General features: G+C 29.0%; 1 protein-coding gene across 1 annotated transcript; it reads left to right on the top strand.

Annotated features, from left to right (window-relative positions):
* Positions 1 to 217: 217 nt before the first annotated feature.
* LOC109787689 (uncharacterized) lies at positions 218 to 13,385 on the top strand. Its single transcript, XM_083074277.1, has 15 exons — positions 218 to 386; positions 497 to 562; positions 741 to 818; positions 943 to 996; positions 1,595 to 2,031; positions 2,106 to 2,289; positions 2,381 to 5,323; positions 5,537 to 5,616; positions 5,700 to 5,777; positions 5,853 to 5,962; positions 6,082 to 6,166; positions 6,254 to 6,283; positions 7,968 to 8,009; positions 8,141 to 8,503; positions 13,230 to 13,385. The coding sequence occupies exons 1-15, from the start codon at positions 218 to 220 to the stop codon at positions 13,383 to 13,385; spliced, it is 4,875 nt and encodes a 1,624-aa protein (XP_082930403.1).
* Positions 13,386 to 14,419: the final 1,034 nt, after the last annotated feature.

Here is a 14,419-nt window from a genome sequence, read left to right as displayed (position 1 = left end):
TATGCCAAATTCAAATGGTCAACAACAAGAACAACAACAAGAAAGATGGAGACAAAACTATAGAAATAGAAGAAATCGAATGAACATGGATCAAAGACAACAACAATTGTCTAGGCGACGTATAAATTACCAACAAAGGAGACAACAACAAAATGAAGTACACACATCATCTTCAACAACTCATCCAACTAATTCACACATGTGTACAACCACAGAGATGTTAAATAATTTGCCAAACATAACCTTTCAACATTCAACAAATGCAAATTCAAACAGCAGAAGAAGACTGACATATGTACGACAAATAGCTCGGTCTACTACGTTTCAAAGAATAGGTAACATTCAAACAAATGCAAATTTTTCAAATATTGGTCACGTTGGTCATGGTTAGTTATGTATAGTGTTTTTAATATATTTTTTCAAAAATATTTTTTCTTTTTGGTAAAGTTATTATTATTTTTTACTAAACATTTACAATTTAAATTTTCTTCAATAGGGTTTCAAGGAACAAATGACAATGAAGCACGACCGAGTATCAGAAATACTGATCACATAATTCATGGTTAGTCATCATGAATTTCAAATATATTCATAATTGTTTATTTCTTTTAGAAAGACAAAAAATTAGGTTAAATTATCTATTTAAATTTTATATTTATTTATTTATTTTAATAAATTCATTAAAAATTTTGTATTGACACATTTACTTTTTTTTTCTTTCATATTTTATAATCATGCAGATCATCCAACAAGATTTCAAGGAACAAATGACAATGAAGCAGGCCCGAGTAATATACATATTAATAACAATGTTAATGGTTAGTGAAAATTAAATACAATTATGACAAACTATCATATACATTCAAACATTTAATTCACTTAACATATCATAAACAAATTTACAATTTATGAATGTTATTTTTTTGTTTTACAATAATACAGATCTCATGGAAGTGGAAATGCAAAATGGGAATACTATAGAACCAACGATTCAAGGTACACACAATTTCTTTATGACCCGTATTATTTTTTTATTATTTTTATTTATTATTAATAATTACCATATATTATACATGCACCCACACGCGCGCGCACACACACGTATATATATTTTTTTTACTTTTATTAAAATCCATTATCACTTTCTTAAATAACGCAGAATTGCCATCTCAATTCTTACGAGCACATAATAGTGCTCGAAATTTCCAAAATACAATGAGAATGACTAATCCTCAATTACCAAGTCCAAGTACATGTAGACGATGTCAAGCACAACTATTTTATCATGAATCAAAAGATATGTGCTGCTCTGGTGGAAAAGTTAATTTTACACTAATTAATGCTCCTAAATAGTTGCTTGATATTTTTCTGAACTCTACATCTGAAGGGAAACATTTTAGAAAACATATTAGAAGTTACAACCATGTACTTTCATTCACTTCACTTGGTGTTCATCTTAATAAAAATGTTGGACCAAATGGATGTGGTATATATAGTTTTCGTGCTCAAGGTTCAATATATCACAACATTGGAGGATTCTATCCAAATGAGGGTTGTAGGCCATGATTCTTGCAATTGTACATCTATGACACAGATCATGAATTACAAAATAGAATGCTTGAAAACCCTCAACTACATCAATCCATAGTTTCTAAGTTGCAACAAATACTACATCAGTGCAATCCTTTTGTGCATGTATTTAAACAACTTGCACTACGATCAAATGTTCACGAATGTAGTCTACTTATTAAAGAACGTCCTGATAATCAACCACAATATCATCTTCCAACCGCTTCACAAGTTGCCGCAATTATTGTTGGTGGAGATACAAAATCAATGTCACGTGGAAGAGATATCAAATTGCTCAGTCATGATGGTAATTTGGTGAACATTCAAGAAACAGTAGGCTATTATGATCCACTGCAATATCCTTTACTGTTACCTTTTGGGACATATGGTTGGGATTTCAACACCAAAAATGATAATGGACAAAATATCTCATGTCGAGAATATTATAGTTACATCCTTCAGGTATTTTTCCTATATACTATCAAAATATATGTAAAAATTAAATTATTAAGTGTTAACTAATACCTGTGTTGTAGATTCGTCCAGATGATCAATCTACATTGTTAAAGTCTGGTAGACTTTTACAACAATATGTTATAGACAACTATGTGAAAATTGAATCAGGGAGGTTAAGGTGGATTCGAAACAATCAAAATAATATTCGTGCTGAAGTATACCAAGGTTTGCAAGATGCTTTACATGAAGGAGAAACTATTGGAGGTAATCCACACAATATTTATGAATGTCATATTTATTTCAATATTTTTCATTTTAATTTACCAACAATAATAAATTAAAATTATTATTGTAGAAAATATCGGTCAACGAACAATATTACCATCATCATTTATTGGTAGTCGTTGTGACTTGACACAACGTTATGAAGATGGAATGACTATTGTGCTTAATGATGGTAAACCAGACATTTTTCTCACAATGACATGTAATCCTTCTTGGAGCGAAATATCATCTCAACTAGGCCCTCATCAAACACCACAAGATCGTCCAGACTTGCTGACAAGAATATTTCGATCAAAATTTGAGCAATTGAAGGAAGATGTGATTAATAAAGGGGTCCTTGGAAAGGTAAAATGTTACATGTATGTGACAGAATTTCAAAAGCATGGACTGTCACATGTACATATGTTGTTGATCTTAGAAAGTAATGACAAATTACGTGACCCTGAAGAATATGATAGTGTTGTGAGGGCAGAAATACCTAAATTTGAAGATGAACCACAATTGCATGAGGTTGTACTTAAACACATGATTCATGGGCCTTGCGGAACTTTGAATCCCAATTCTCCATGTATGAAGAATGGTCAGTGCAAGAAAATGTATCCAAAACAATTTTACCAAGAGACACGCCAAGGTCATGATTCATACCCACAATATAGAAGACGATTTAACCAACCAGTATCTGTTAATAGAAATGTCACTATTGATAACAGATGGGTGGTTCCTTATAACCCTTGGTTACTCTTAAAGTACAACTGTCATATAAATGTGGAAGTATGCAGTAACATCAAAAGTATTAAGTATTTATATAAATATGTCTACAAAGGTCCAGATCGAATATCAATGGAGGTTTGTAGAGGTTCAAATTTAGATGAGGTTCAACAATATATTGATGCAAGATGGATTTGTGCTCCAGAAGCTTTGTGGAAGATATTTAGATTTACTCTTTATCGAATATATCCATCTATTGAAAGATTACAAATTCACTTACCTAATCGCCAGCAAGTGCGATTTTATAATCATCAAAGAATCACTGATGTTCTAAACAATGACCATAACTCCAAAACAATGTTGACACAATTATTTGCCCTAAATCGCAGAGATCCAAATTCAAGGGGTTATTTGTACAGAGAGATTCCAGAACATTATTGTTGGCATAGGGGGGATAAGGAATGGTATCAAAGAAGGTCACCAAAGAAAGTCATTGGTAGGATTTATACAGTATCTCCTTCAGAAGGTGAAAAATTCTACCTACGCGTTCTATTATCTCATTTAAAAGGTCCAATGAGTTGGGATGATATTCTTTCACCAAATGGAACATGTTTTAACACATTCAAGAAAGCGGCTGAGCATCGGGGCTTTTTAGAAAGTGATAATAGTATTCACAAATGCTTAGTTGAAGCATCAAGTCTACAAATGCTTTATGCTTTAAGGAGTTTGTTTGTAACTATATTAATCTTTTGTGAACCAACCAATGTTAGACAACTTTGGGATGATTTTTACACCTACATGATGGAAGACTATCCTTCAACAAGCATTGCTGTGTCAACAAATTTCATTAACATGTTATTAAAGGATTTGAATGACCTTTTGATTCAACATGGAAAACAAATCACAGATTATAATTTGCCAACAATAACAATGGAGAATACTTATACTTCTTTGATGCCAAGGGTCATACAAGAGGAGTTATTCATCCAGGTAGATAATGAAGATGTAGAATCTGTGATTAAATTAAATAATGATCAGTTAATTGCATTCAATGCAATTATGGATGTTATCAACAATAAACAAAGTCAAGTTTTCTTTGTGGATGGACCAGGAGGAACAGGTAAAACATTCCTTTATCGCACTTTAATTGCAAATGTGAGAAGCAAGGGACAAATTATTTTAGCAACTGCCTCTTCTGGTATAGTTGCCACACTATTACCTGGTGGTCGAACTGCACATTCTAGATTTAAGATACCAATCAATGTAGAGGAAGATTCATTTTTTTCTATAAGTAAACAGTCTGATCTTGCGAAACTAATTAGAGAAACCACAGCAATCATTTGGGATGAAGCACCCATGACAAATAGATATGCTCTGGAAGCATTAGACAGATCATTAAAGGACATTCTAGATTGTAATGCTCCATTTGGTGGTAAAATCATGATATTGGGAGGGGATTTTCGTCAGGTGCTTCCTGTTGTTCCAAAGGGTACTAAGGCACAAATGATATATGCATGTATTGTTAAGTCTCATTTATGGCCTATCACAAAGGTTTTACATTTGAGACAAAACATGCGATCATTACAAGATCCTCATTTTGCAGAATATCTAATGCGCATTGGAGATGGTAATGAACCTACCAAATTGGATGATATGGTCAAAGTTCCCCATCAAATTGAAATAACATGGGAAGGGGAAAATTCAATGCAAAAACTTATTCGTGACACATTTCCACATTTAGAATCTCATACATGGGATGCTTCTTATATGGTAAAAAGAGCCATACTAACACCAAAAAATGAGGATGTTCAAAAGCTTAATGACATTATCATCAACCAATTCCTAGGAGAAAAACGGCATTTGTTATCATTTGATGAGGTTGAAGGGGACACACACAACTTATATCAACAAGAATACTTGCACTCTATTACTCCAAGTGGTTTCCCACCACATAATCTGAAGGTTAAAAAAGGTGCACCGTTGATGTTGTTGCGAAACATAGATCCTAAAGCTGGCTTATATAATGGAACAAAGTTATTATGCCGTGGCTTCTTTATGAATATGTTGGATGTTGAAATCCTAACAGGTCATAATGCTGGAAAGAGATATTTTTTGCCCAGGATTAAACATAAGACAACAGAAAGTGCAGGACTTCCCTTTGTACTTATTAGGAAGCAATTTCCTGTGAAACTAAGTTTTGCAATTACCATAAATAAGTCACAGGGACAAACAATACCCAATGTTAGAATTTATATTCCGCGACATGTTTTTGGTCATGGTCAATTATATGTTGCTTTGTCAAGAGGTGTTTCTCAAGCTTCAACGAAAATTCTTATTAAAGAAGGAAAACTTGAAGGAAATGATGGAAACTTTACGAAAAATATTGTTTTTAAAGAAATTTTGTTATCTCAAAATCAAGTGTTGCCCCTTTTAATTTATAACTATGATGGATTTAGATTAATACTTGATACTGATATACAAAAACTAAAATTTGTTTCTTTTATTTTTTTTTCTACAGTCAAATTAAGATTCAAGGAGATCCTCCAGTTATATGAAGAGATCAATAGAAAGAATTTGAATATGTATTTTGACAAACAGGTAAGTGATAACATATTTATTCACTTTTTTATTATGAAACTTTATTATCATCTATTTTTCATTATATTACTTATATTTACTAGGAGGATGACTTTGAAAAATTATGGAATATTTGGAAGGACAATGATTCACTCTCAACAATTTCTCTCATTGACAACAAGGTTCAATTTAATTCATGGTTAGACTTCATATTTTGTTATTGCTTATCTATTTAAATTGAATTTTCTTTGTGACAGGTTCATCGTTTAAAAGTATATTCTATTGGGTGGAGTTCTACAGTAATAGTAGATAAAACCCAACTTTGGAAAATGGTGAAAAAAGAATTGTTGTCTAAAAAATTAGAAAGGTAATATAATAATATGGTTCTAAAAATAGTTTATATGTGATAATTTCATATATATAAAAATATAGTTGTATTATTAGCTAATTTAAATAAATTCTAACTCATATTTTTTACAATAATAGGACACTTGAAAATGCAAGATCGACTAATATCTGTCATATTAATAACTTTCATGCAAAACAAGATATCTCCATTTTTGAGGTTGTGGTAATTTTTTTCGTAACCTATAAAAATTTACATCAAATATTAAATCTCAAATATTGATACTTGACACTATATTATTTGTTTATGCAGTTTTTTAAAGTTAAAGAAATTATGGACGATGTATTTTATAAAGAATTAAAATTTATTCTCGAAAGGTATGACATTATGCAATTTATTTATTCTTTATTTAAAATGTTGTTTATTATTTATTGATATTTAATTTCGTTAATTTTGTTCATAATTTGCAGGGAAGCTATAAATCGTCCTGAAGCGAATTCATTATTCGATCTTCCTATTAAAAAAAATTTATGATGGAAAAATTGCATTTGATTATTATATATATTATTTTATTCCATTATTGCAAATATAACTATGTAGAACATGAATTTTTATTTTATATGAACTGGCCTTCTATCATGTTTTCATTATTATGCACTTCATCAATGAACAATGATTGAATTTATCATATTATATTGTGTAAAATTATTTATAAAATTATATGTCAAGAATTAATTCATTCAATCCGTGCGTTATTTTAAAGTTAGAGATAAAATTCATATAGAGGCACGAAGTGCCTCGGCCCCGCTAGTAATAATAATAATAATAACAATAATAGGAAGATGAACAAAGAAATTCAGGTCATGGGTATAGAAGGTGTAAGGTGTTTACAACACAAAAATAGGAAGATGAACAAACTTTCTAGAGGCCTAGTCTTTCCTATGGTCCTGGTTCCAAAATTCCATCCCCCACCATGATTTCCTATACTAAAATTCTTTCTCCACATAACCAACTCTCTCATGTGGTCTCTCCTTTAGTACTTCCAGATTGACACTTAGTTAGGCTGTTTTTCTACCCTAGACATATCAGGTGCATCACTCCTCCTCTCTCTGCTTACATAATACATATGCCGTACTCACTACCTAATAGGATCATCTAGCCTGTTTTTCTTACAAAAATAAGATTAATGGTAATCGGTACCAATAGTGAATATGGATATAGATTTTATAAAATGTTAATTACTTCATAATGCTTCCTCTCTCTCTTAGGAACAAGTTAATGACCATGTTATCTCTTTTTTTTTTTTTATCATTAAAGGTTTTTCAAGATATTAATTAAAATTATTAAATATATTTTTTATTAAAATTATTTTTAAAATTATCATGAGAATTATTAATATTATTTTCTTATTTAATATATTAAGAAATCATAAATAATTCTGCGTCAGTTCTCATTATCTCATCTATATAGTACGACATATGCTTTAAAATCACATGTATTAATAATATTTAAAATAGATTACGTTTTATTCCCAAATCCATTTTAAGATAAAATCTGTAGAACTGGATTTTTGATACAAAATCAGTTTTAAAAATTGATTATAGTTGAAAACTTGCTTAGAACTAAATTAAGTACATTCTAATTTGGAGAAAACTTTTCAATAGGCACTTATATAGTTGTTGTATCTGTTTTTTTTTTTTTTCTGTAATTCTATTGTTGTATCTATTTTTTCTGTATTTAGTTGCTGAATTTGCTGTTTTTGTTGTTTTCTGTCAATAGTTACTATATTTTTACATTGCATTACATCCTTGTATTACATATTGGTATTACATATATGTAGGTACATATGTTAAGTTGAATTTGTTGGATGTTACTATGAGCTAAAATTTTTTTTAAGAATATTTTGGTCATTTGGCAAAAATATATAGTTCGGATTGTCCTGAAATTTTGCTGAGAGATAGAGAAGATTGTTTACTTTGATAGGGTCTAGGATATTTCTAACTTCGTTGAGTTTTACAAATTTTAGGCTTATGATGATCCCTTGAAAGCATTTTCAGAACGTAATAAGGTATGGAACGTAATAATATCTAACTTGCTAGCTATAACTAGTGAAAGAAAAGAACTGTAGAACAATTCAGTAACTATTTTTCTTATGCTTACTTGTGCTCTGTTGTTTCCCATTTCCTTTTGTCTCTTCAGTTTGGGAATCTACCTTATGGCTTCAGAGAGAACACACGACTTGTTCCTCCTATTGCAGTGCAGTCACTTGCAGTTTTCCCTCCCCTTCCCATGGAGGATGAAAGTTGGGGAGGAAATGGAGGTGGCCTAGGAATGGATGGGGAGTTTGATTTGATTCCTTTGGCTGATGAGTTTTCATTTATTGCATCTATGCCTAGCAAGACAGTAGAAGAAAGACAAATTCATGATAGAAGAGCATTCCTTCTCCACACCTTATTTGTTGATGTTGCCATTTTCAGAGCTATTAGGGTTGTTAAACATGTTATGGGAGAGACAGGTTTAGGCTGCTCAGTTGTAGAAAATGACATTCTTTACACTGAAAGAGTAGGTGACTTGAGTATCAAAGTCTTGAAAGATGCTTTTGTTGCTAGTTCACTACAAGAAATGTTACATGTAGTCATATACAAAAAGTGTCACTATAAGTACAATATATGTAAGTATATGTCTATTTGACATATAGTTAGTTACACACAATTTTAGTGTTGATTTTGAATGAGATTTAACAACATATTTTGTGTGTCACTATAGTCTATAGCCACACTTTTTAATAATATACCAACATATATTGTAGTTATTGTGTGGGTAAAAGTAATTTTTAGTGACATATATAATGTCACTATAGGGTGTGTGTCACTGTATGACTATTTTGTTGTAATGGTTGTAAGGTCGATTCTAAATTGATGGGGTTGAAGCTACTGGAATAAATCAAAAGGATCTAATAGAGCGAAATTTACCAAAATTAAGGATCCTTGTTACAATAAAATAATTTAAAATATAATTATATATATTTAAAAATATATTTATTTGAAATTTAAATATAATTTATCTGTAAATATAGTATTTTAAGCATTAGACATACTAAATTTATTTTAAATTTTAGTTAGATATAATAAATATTTAACTTCAGTATTATGCATACTAAAACACTAGTAGGTTATTAATAGTTAAAAAAATATCATGTTGCATATTAAATATTTATCTTAAATTGAAAATATAATTTATGTGTAACAATATCTTTTTATACAAATTTTAAATATAATTTATATATTTAAATATAGTACTCCGTACTATTTATTTGTATATTTAAATTTAAATAAATAATATATAATTTAAATATACAATATATATAGTGTATTTATTATGTATTAAATTTAGTTTTATATATTAAAAATTTAACCTCTAAAATGTGTATCTGTTAGGATGACAACAAGTATAGTCTTATCTTATACTTGCATTTAGAAACAATACTATGTGCGCATATAGCAATTTTGATCCTATTCATGTATATCTCCATGTAGCAATTTTCAATTTTGTTTTTGTTGTGTCCATAGTGTGTTTGATATTCTTTTATTTATGACTTCAGTTATCTTTAGCTAATTTTGAACTGTTAGAACTGCTTTGGATTCGCTAATAAAGAATATGTTTTAAAAATTTTGCATTATTAAAGATAATTAAAGGCATTACTGAAAATAATTGTTTAAAAGAATTTACATTACTACAAGTATGCGGTATTATTGGTTAGATATCTATTTCTTTGCTTTAAAAGATTATTTTATTATTAAACTTTGAACTAAATAAGAACAAATTTTATTCATCTTTATGAAAATAATGTGGCATTAATTATAAGACGACGTATGTGCGCATATATTGTTATATATTTTCATTATTTTAATTTAACATATAACATTTTTGAAAATTAGAAGCAAAACCAACAAGCCTGCAATGAAAATATGGTAATGAATATTTTAAATCCAATAGTTTCTGGGGTCACCGTCAGTCCAAAGCATTATCCTACAGAGCCATGTTCCCTAACTAACTTTTAATGCTGACTAAACGCAGTAATGGATCTCAATTAAGTCAATAAAGTTGATCCAAAATGCTAAATCTTCATACTTAAGGAGAATTGGGTACATCAATTCTTTGTAGCTTTGGCTTGGTTGGCAATTCAGGTTTGGTACCCTATTGATTAGGATACCTCAATAAAATTGCTTGGCTAATAGAAAAAAAAAAATCTGTTTGGTTTATAAAAGTGAGGAATGGCAGAGGTGATGGAAAAGGATGAGATCATCTCATTCCATTATTGAATCTTATATACTTTCATCCTTTTTTTCAAATTTGGAGTGGACATTGCATTATTGAATCCTGCCTACTATCACCCCTTTTCCAAATTTGGAGTTTATCTTATATATGGAGCCAAAATTTTTAAAATAAAATGTTGAATTTTATCTTATTAAATTTGTCCAATAAATATTGGTGGCATTTTTTTGCAGTATTTTTGTGTTAATCAAATGACTCAACCTCTCTGAAGGCTTGGAGATAAAGTCTACTTCTATTAAAAGTTTGGCACCCTTCAGCCTAGTATAAATAACACTAGGTGTTCTCCTTAATTTCTTATTATTCATTCTCTTGAAACACACTTTGGTTAGCTACTCATGCTATGACTCTTATAATTCTTTCTCTTCTTCTGTTGTTGAACATTCAATATTCATATTCAAGTTATGATTATTTAAAGTTGGCCCAACAATGGCCTAAAAGTTATTGTAACTTTCAAATTCAATTTGGAAGTAAAACATGCAAAAAGCCGATACCATTGAGATTCACTATCCATGGATTATGGCCATCCAATACATCCATTTCTTCTCAACCAAATCCTTGTCCCTCGAACAATCAATTCGTAAATCAGCAAGTAAGTTTATATTGTGTATATATATAATAATTACTTCCATAGAACAATGTATGAGTTTACATTGTATAATTACACCATCATTTCTTTCTTATATAAAATATGGGAAGAAGTAACATTTTCGTGTTTAGAATAAAAATAATTTTTTTTTATTGTTATTTCTTTAACTCATACAATTTTTTTTATTTTATTTCTACAGGTCATAAAACGATTTGGATCTAGACTCCAGTTGGACTGGCCAAATTTATCTGGGGATGATAATAAATTTTGGAATCTTGAGTGGAAAAAGCATTGAACATGTTTTGAAAATAATATTTCACAACTTGATTATTTTCGACTAGCACTAAATATCAAAGGAAGGAGTAATCTAAAGGTCATTCTTGCAAAATCAACAATTATGTTCCAAAATTCATTGTCAATACAATATATGGAGTTACTAAAAGTCATCCCCAACTTTCTTGTTATAATGATTTAAATAAAGTCCAATATCTTCAAGAAATAAGACTTTGTCTAGTGGCAGATGGAACTTCATATATCAATTGTTCCAATCCTTTTGGTAATTAATTGTAATGCTCGTAATAAGATATACTGGCCTATATGATATATGAATTTATGTATTTATAATAATTAATAAATAAAAAATAAATTATCATTTTTAGTACTTGATCACTTGATTGTCATTTTTTTTATTTAATACTTTTTACATGTTTGTGACATGGTGCTTTATTTTGTTATATACTCTTAGAATATGTAAGTAAGACTTTGGCATGGTACATTTTAGTCAGTTTTGGTACCAATTCAACAAGGTGAGAAAAGTTGGAATGAGCTTACTACTTTTTGACTTTTTTAATAAATACTATCATTTTTATTTTTACAATTATTTAATTAATTTTTTAATTATCTTATACTCGTTATCTCCTTTAAGTACATGTTTAAAATATTAGGTTGATTAAATTTTTAACTATACCTACGCCTAGCATGGATGATGTAGAAAGTCATTGAGTCTCTCATGTCTAGCGTGAAAAAATTCATGCTTGACCTCCATCCGGCAAAAGACCTCTATTTAACTCACACATAATACTATTTAACTTGTGTCTTCAGTTAGGAAACATAATCAATTAAGAATAAGACTTGTTTGTGTAATAAAAAAAATAACTCAAAGTAGTAATGTAACAAAAAATATATATTATATTGATCTCATGAGAGAAAAAAATGTACTAAATCACATAATTATTAAATTTTCAAAAATATCTTTTTTTTTTTAATCTTTGTATCATAATAGTACAATATTAGTTAATTAAATATATATCTTATTTTATTAAAGTAAAATGATATAATTTAAAAAATAAAAATGATATAATATAAATATTTTTAATTTTAAATATAATAACATTTTAGGCTTAATTTAATCCACAACTAATTTTGTTAAGCTTTTTTAATTTGTTTAAATTATTTAGAATTAAGTCATAAAATTATACAAATTAATACATTAAAATTTCTCAAAAAAATAAATAAATAAGTAGTAAATTAGTTTAAAAGAAAAAAAATATTGAGAAATAATTATAAATTTCCATTTTTAACTTAAAAGAACTTATTTTCAAAAAAAAAATCTTTTTACAAATTTAATATTTTTCAAAAATATAGGATGTTTAACATTTGACTCACGTCAATGCAATATACTTTAGTAATATGTGAAAAATTTAGACCACGTAAAATTTACCATCATTATTTTTATCTGTAATAAATAACAAACTCATCTGACTTTTACTAGAATTATGAATTAAATTGATATATAGTAGTAAGATTATTTTACATAATCATATAATTATAATTTTATATAATAAAATTATTATTATAATAATAAAAATTAGTAATACCCTAAGCATTATTAAAAAATACAAATAATAATAAATTAATTAACATTAGAATAATATTAAATTTCAAATTATCCAAAATAGAAAAATAGTAAAAATAAATATTTAAAATTGATATAAGTAAGGGATAAATTGAAATTATTAAATATCATGACACAGGTCTTCGACCACAATGCTAAGAGACTTGTTGATATTTTTTCAAGCATATAATAGCCACTAGTAGTAGTTGTAACGATTGCTATCGTGGTACGATGGAGTGGAGCGACTCCAATGCATTACAAAACTTGTTGTGGAGTGCTTTAAAGGAGCGACTGTGAAAGCAAGAAAGCATGGCGATGAGATCATGAGTGGCGACAAATTTTCTCGTACTTCTTTTGGTGGATATCCTATAAATCTATCTTATTCTCCTACTGATATCAACATGTTTTTCTTTTTCTCTAGAAGATTTGTCTTCTCTGGCAGATCTCCACAAATCTATCTTCTTCTTTGATAGATCTCTATAAATTTGTCTTCTTCTCTGATGGATGTTGGATCTGTCTTCTCTGGCAATGGTGACTTTGTCTTCTCTAACGGATCATCTCCATATTCTGCTTCTTTCAAGAGGGGAAGTAGTGACACTAATGAGTTTAAGGTTAAAGGGTTGAAGTAAAAAAAAAATAGAGTTGAAAAAGTTGGGCCAAATGGGTCCAAATTTTGTTTTCTCTTTTGGTTTGGTTAATAGGTCTAGGTAAAGTTTTTTTTACTTCTCTATTTCTTTTATACTAACTTCTCCTTATTTTTAATTATTATTATAATTCAAATAATATTTTAAGTAATAAAAAGTTTTATATAAAAGCTTTAACATTTTGTTTTCTTAATTTTTTTTTAATTTTGTTTAACTGCTATAAATTTTTATTATCCAAAATATTTCATGTATAAATAAAGTTATATTTCTATTTTTATATGTATATTATTATATATATTAATTAGATATTATAAATTATTTAATATATATATATATATATATATATATATTAGAATAGCGATATGTTATTATTTATTGTCCCAATTTTGGATTGAGGTGGAGGAGTTGATTTGAGTGATGGTTATGGTTTAAGAGCTAGGGCAAAAGGTTTGGTGGTTGATGGAGGATTAGATAGGATTTCTACACTAGAGGCAGAGCATTTACGATTGAGACAATGAATTAGAGGTGCATCGTTTGAGTCAGATGAAGTATCAGAGACAATGATCTTGGGGGCTTTGAGAATAGGGGCAGATGGTTGTGATTTGGATGGTTGAGTGGTGGAGTTGTGAATGGTGCAAGTACTTGGAGTTTCTTTCTTTAGAGGGGATTTTTTGATAGACCATGGGCCAAGGGCCCAATCATTAGAGTTATGACTAGGAGCATACAAGAAGAGTTGGACTTCTTGAAGACTAGTGGGCTTCTCAAGCCCAATGTACTCTTTACTTGGACTTCTCTATCATAAAGAGAAGGTCTAGTTTTACTTGTGTATATTTTGTACATAGTTCTCTTGTACAGGTTATTTTTGCCTTTGTATTTGTGAGACACTTTATTTCATTTTATTAATCATTGTATATTGATACACTCATTTTCTATTTTTTCAGTAGGAAAATAGGGGTGACATTTAGCAATGCTTGAGGTGTGACTAGTAATTGGTCCAGAATTGGACCTAGGTAAAATTT

The sequence above is a fragment of the Cajanus cajan genome, chromosome 5, assembly GCF_000230855.2.
Source record: "Cajanus cajan strain Asha chromosome 5, NIPB_CcT2T_4, whole genome shotgun sequence".
NCBI classification, from domain to species: Eukaryota; Viridiplantae; Streptophyta; class Magnoliopsida; order Fabales; family Fabaceae; genus Cajanus; species Cajanus cajan.
The sequence above is the reverse complement of the archived record's forward strand: the minus strand, read 5'-3'. Positions and strand labels throughout refer to the sequence as shown.

Bases quoted from the DNA above. Each gene is read 5' to 3' on its own strand.
- LOC109787689 (XM_083074277.1), top strand. From the start codon at position 218: ATGTTAAATAATTTGCCAAACATAACCTTTCAACATTCAACAAATGCA. The intron at 819-942 runs GTTAGTGAAAAT...ACAATAATACAG, and splicing joins TATTAATAACAATGTTAATG to ATCTCATGGAAGTGGAAATG. The intron at 5,963-6,081 runs GTAATATAATAA...TTACAATAATAG, and splicing joins TTGTCTAAAAAATTAGAAAG to GACACTTGAAAATGCAAGAT.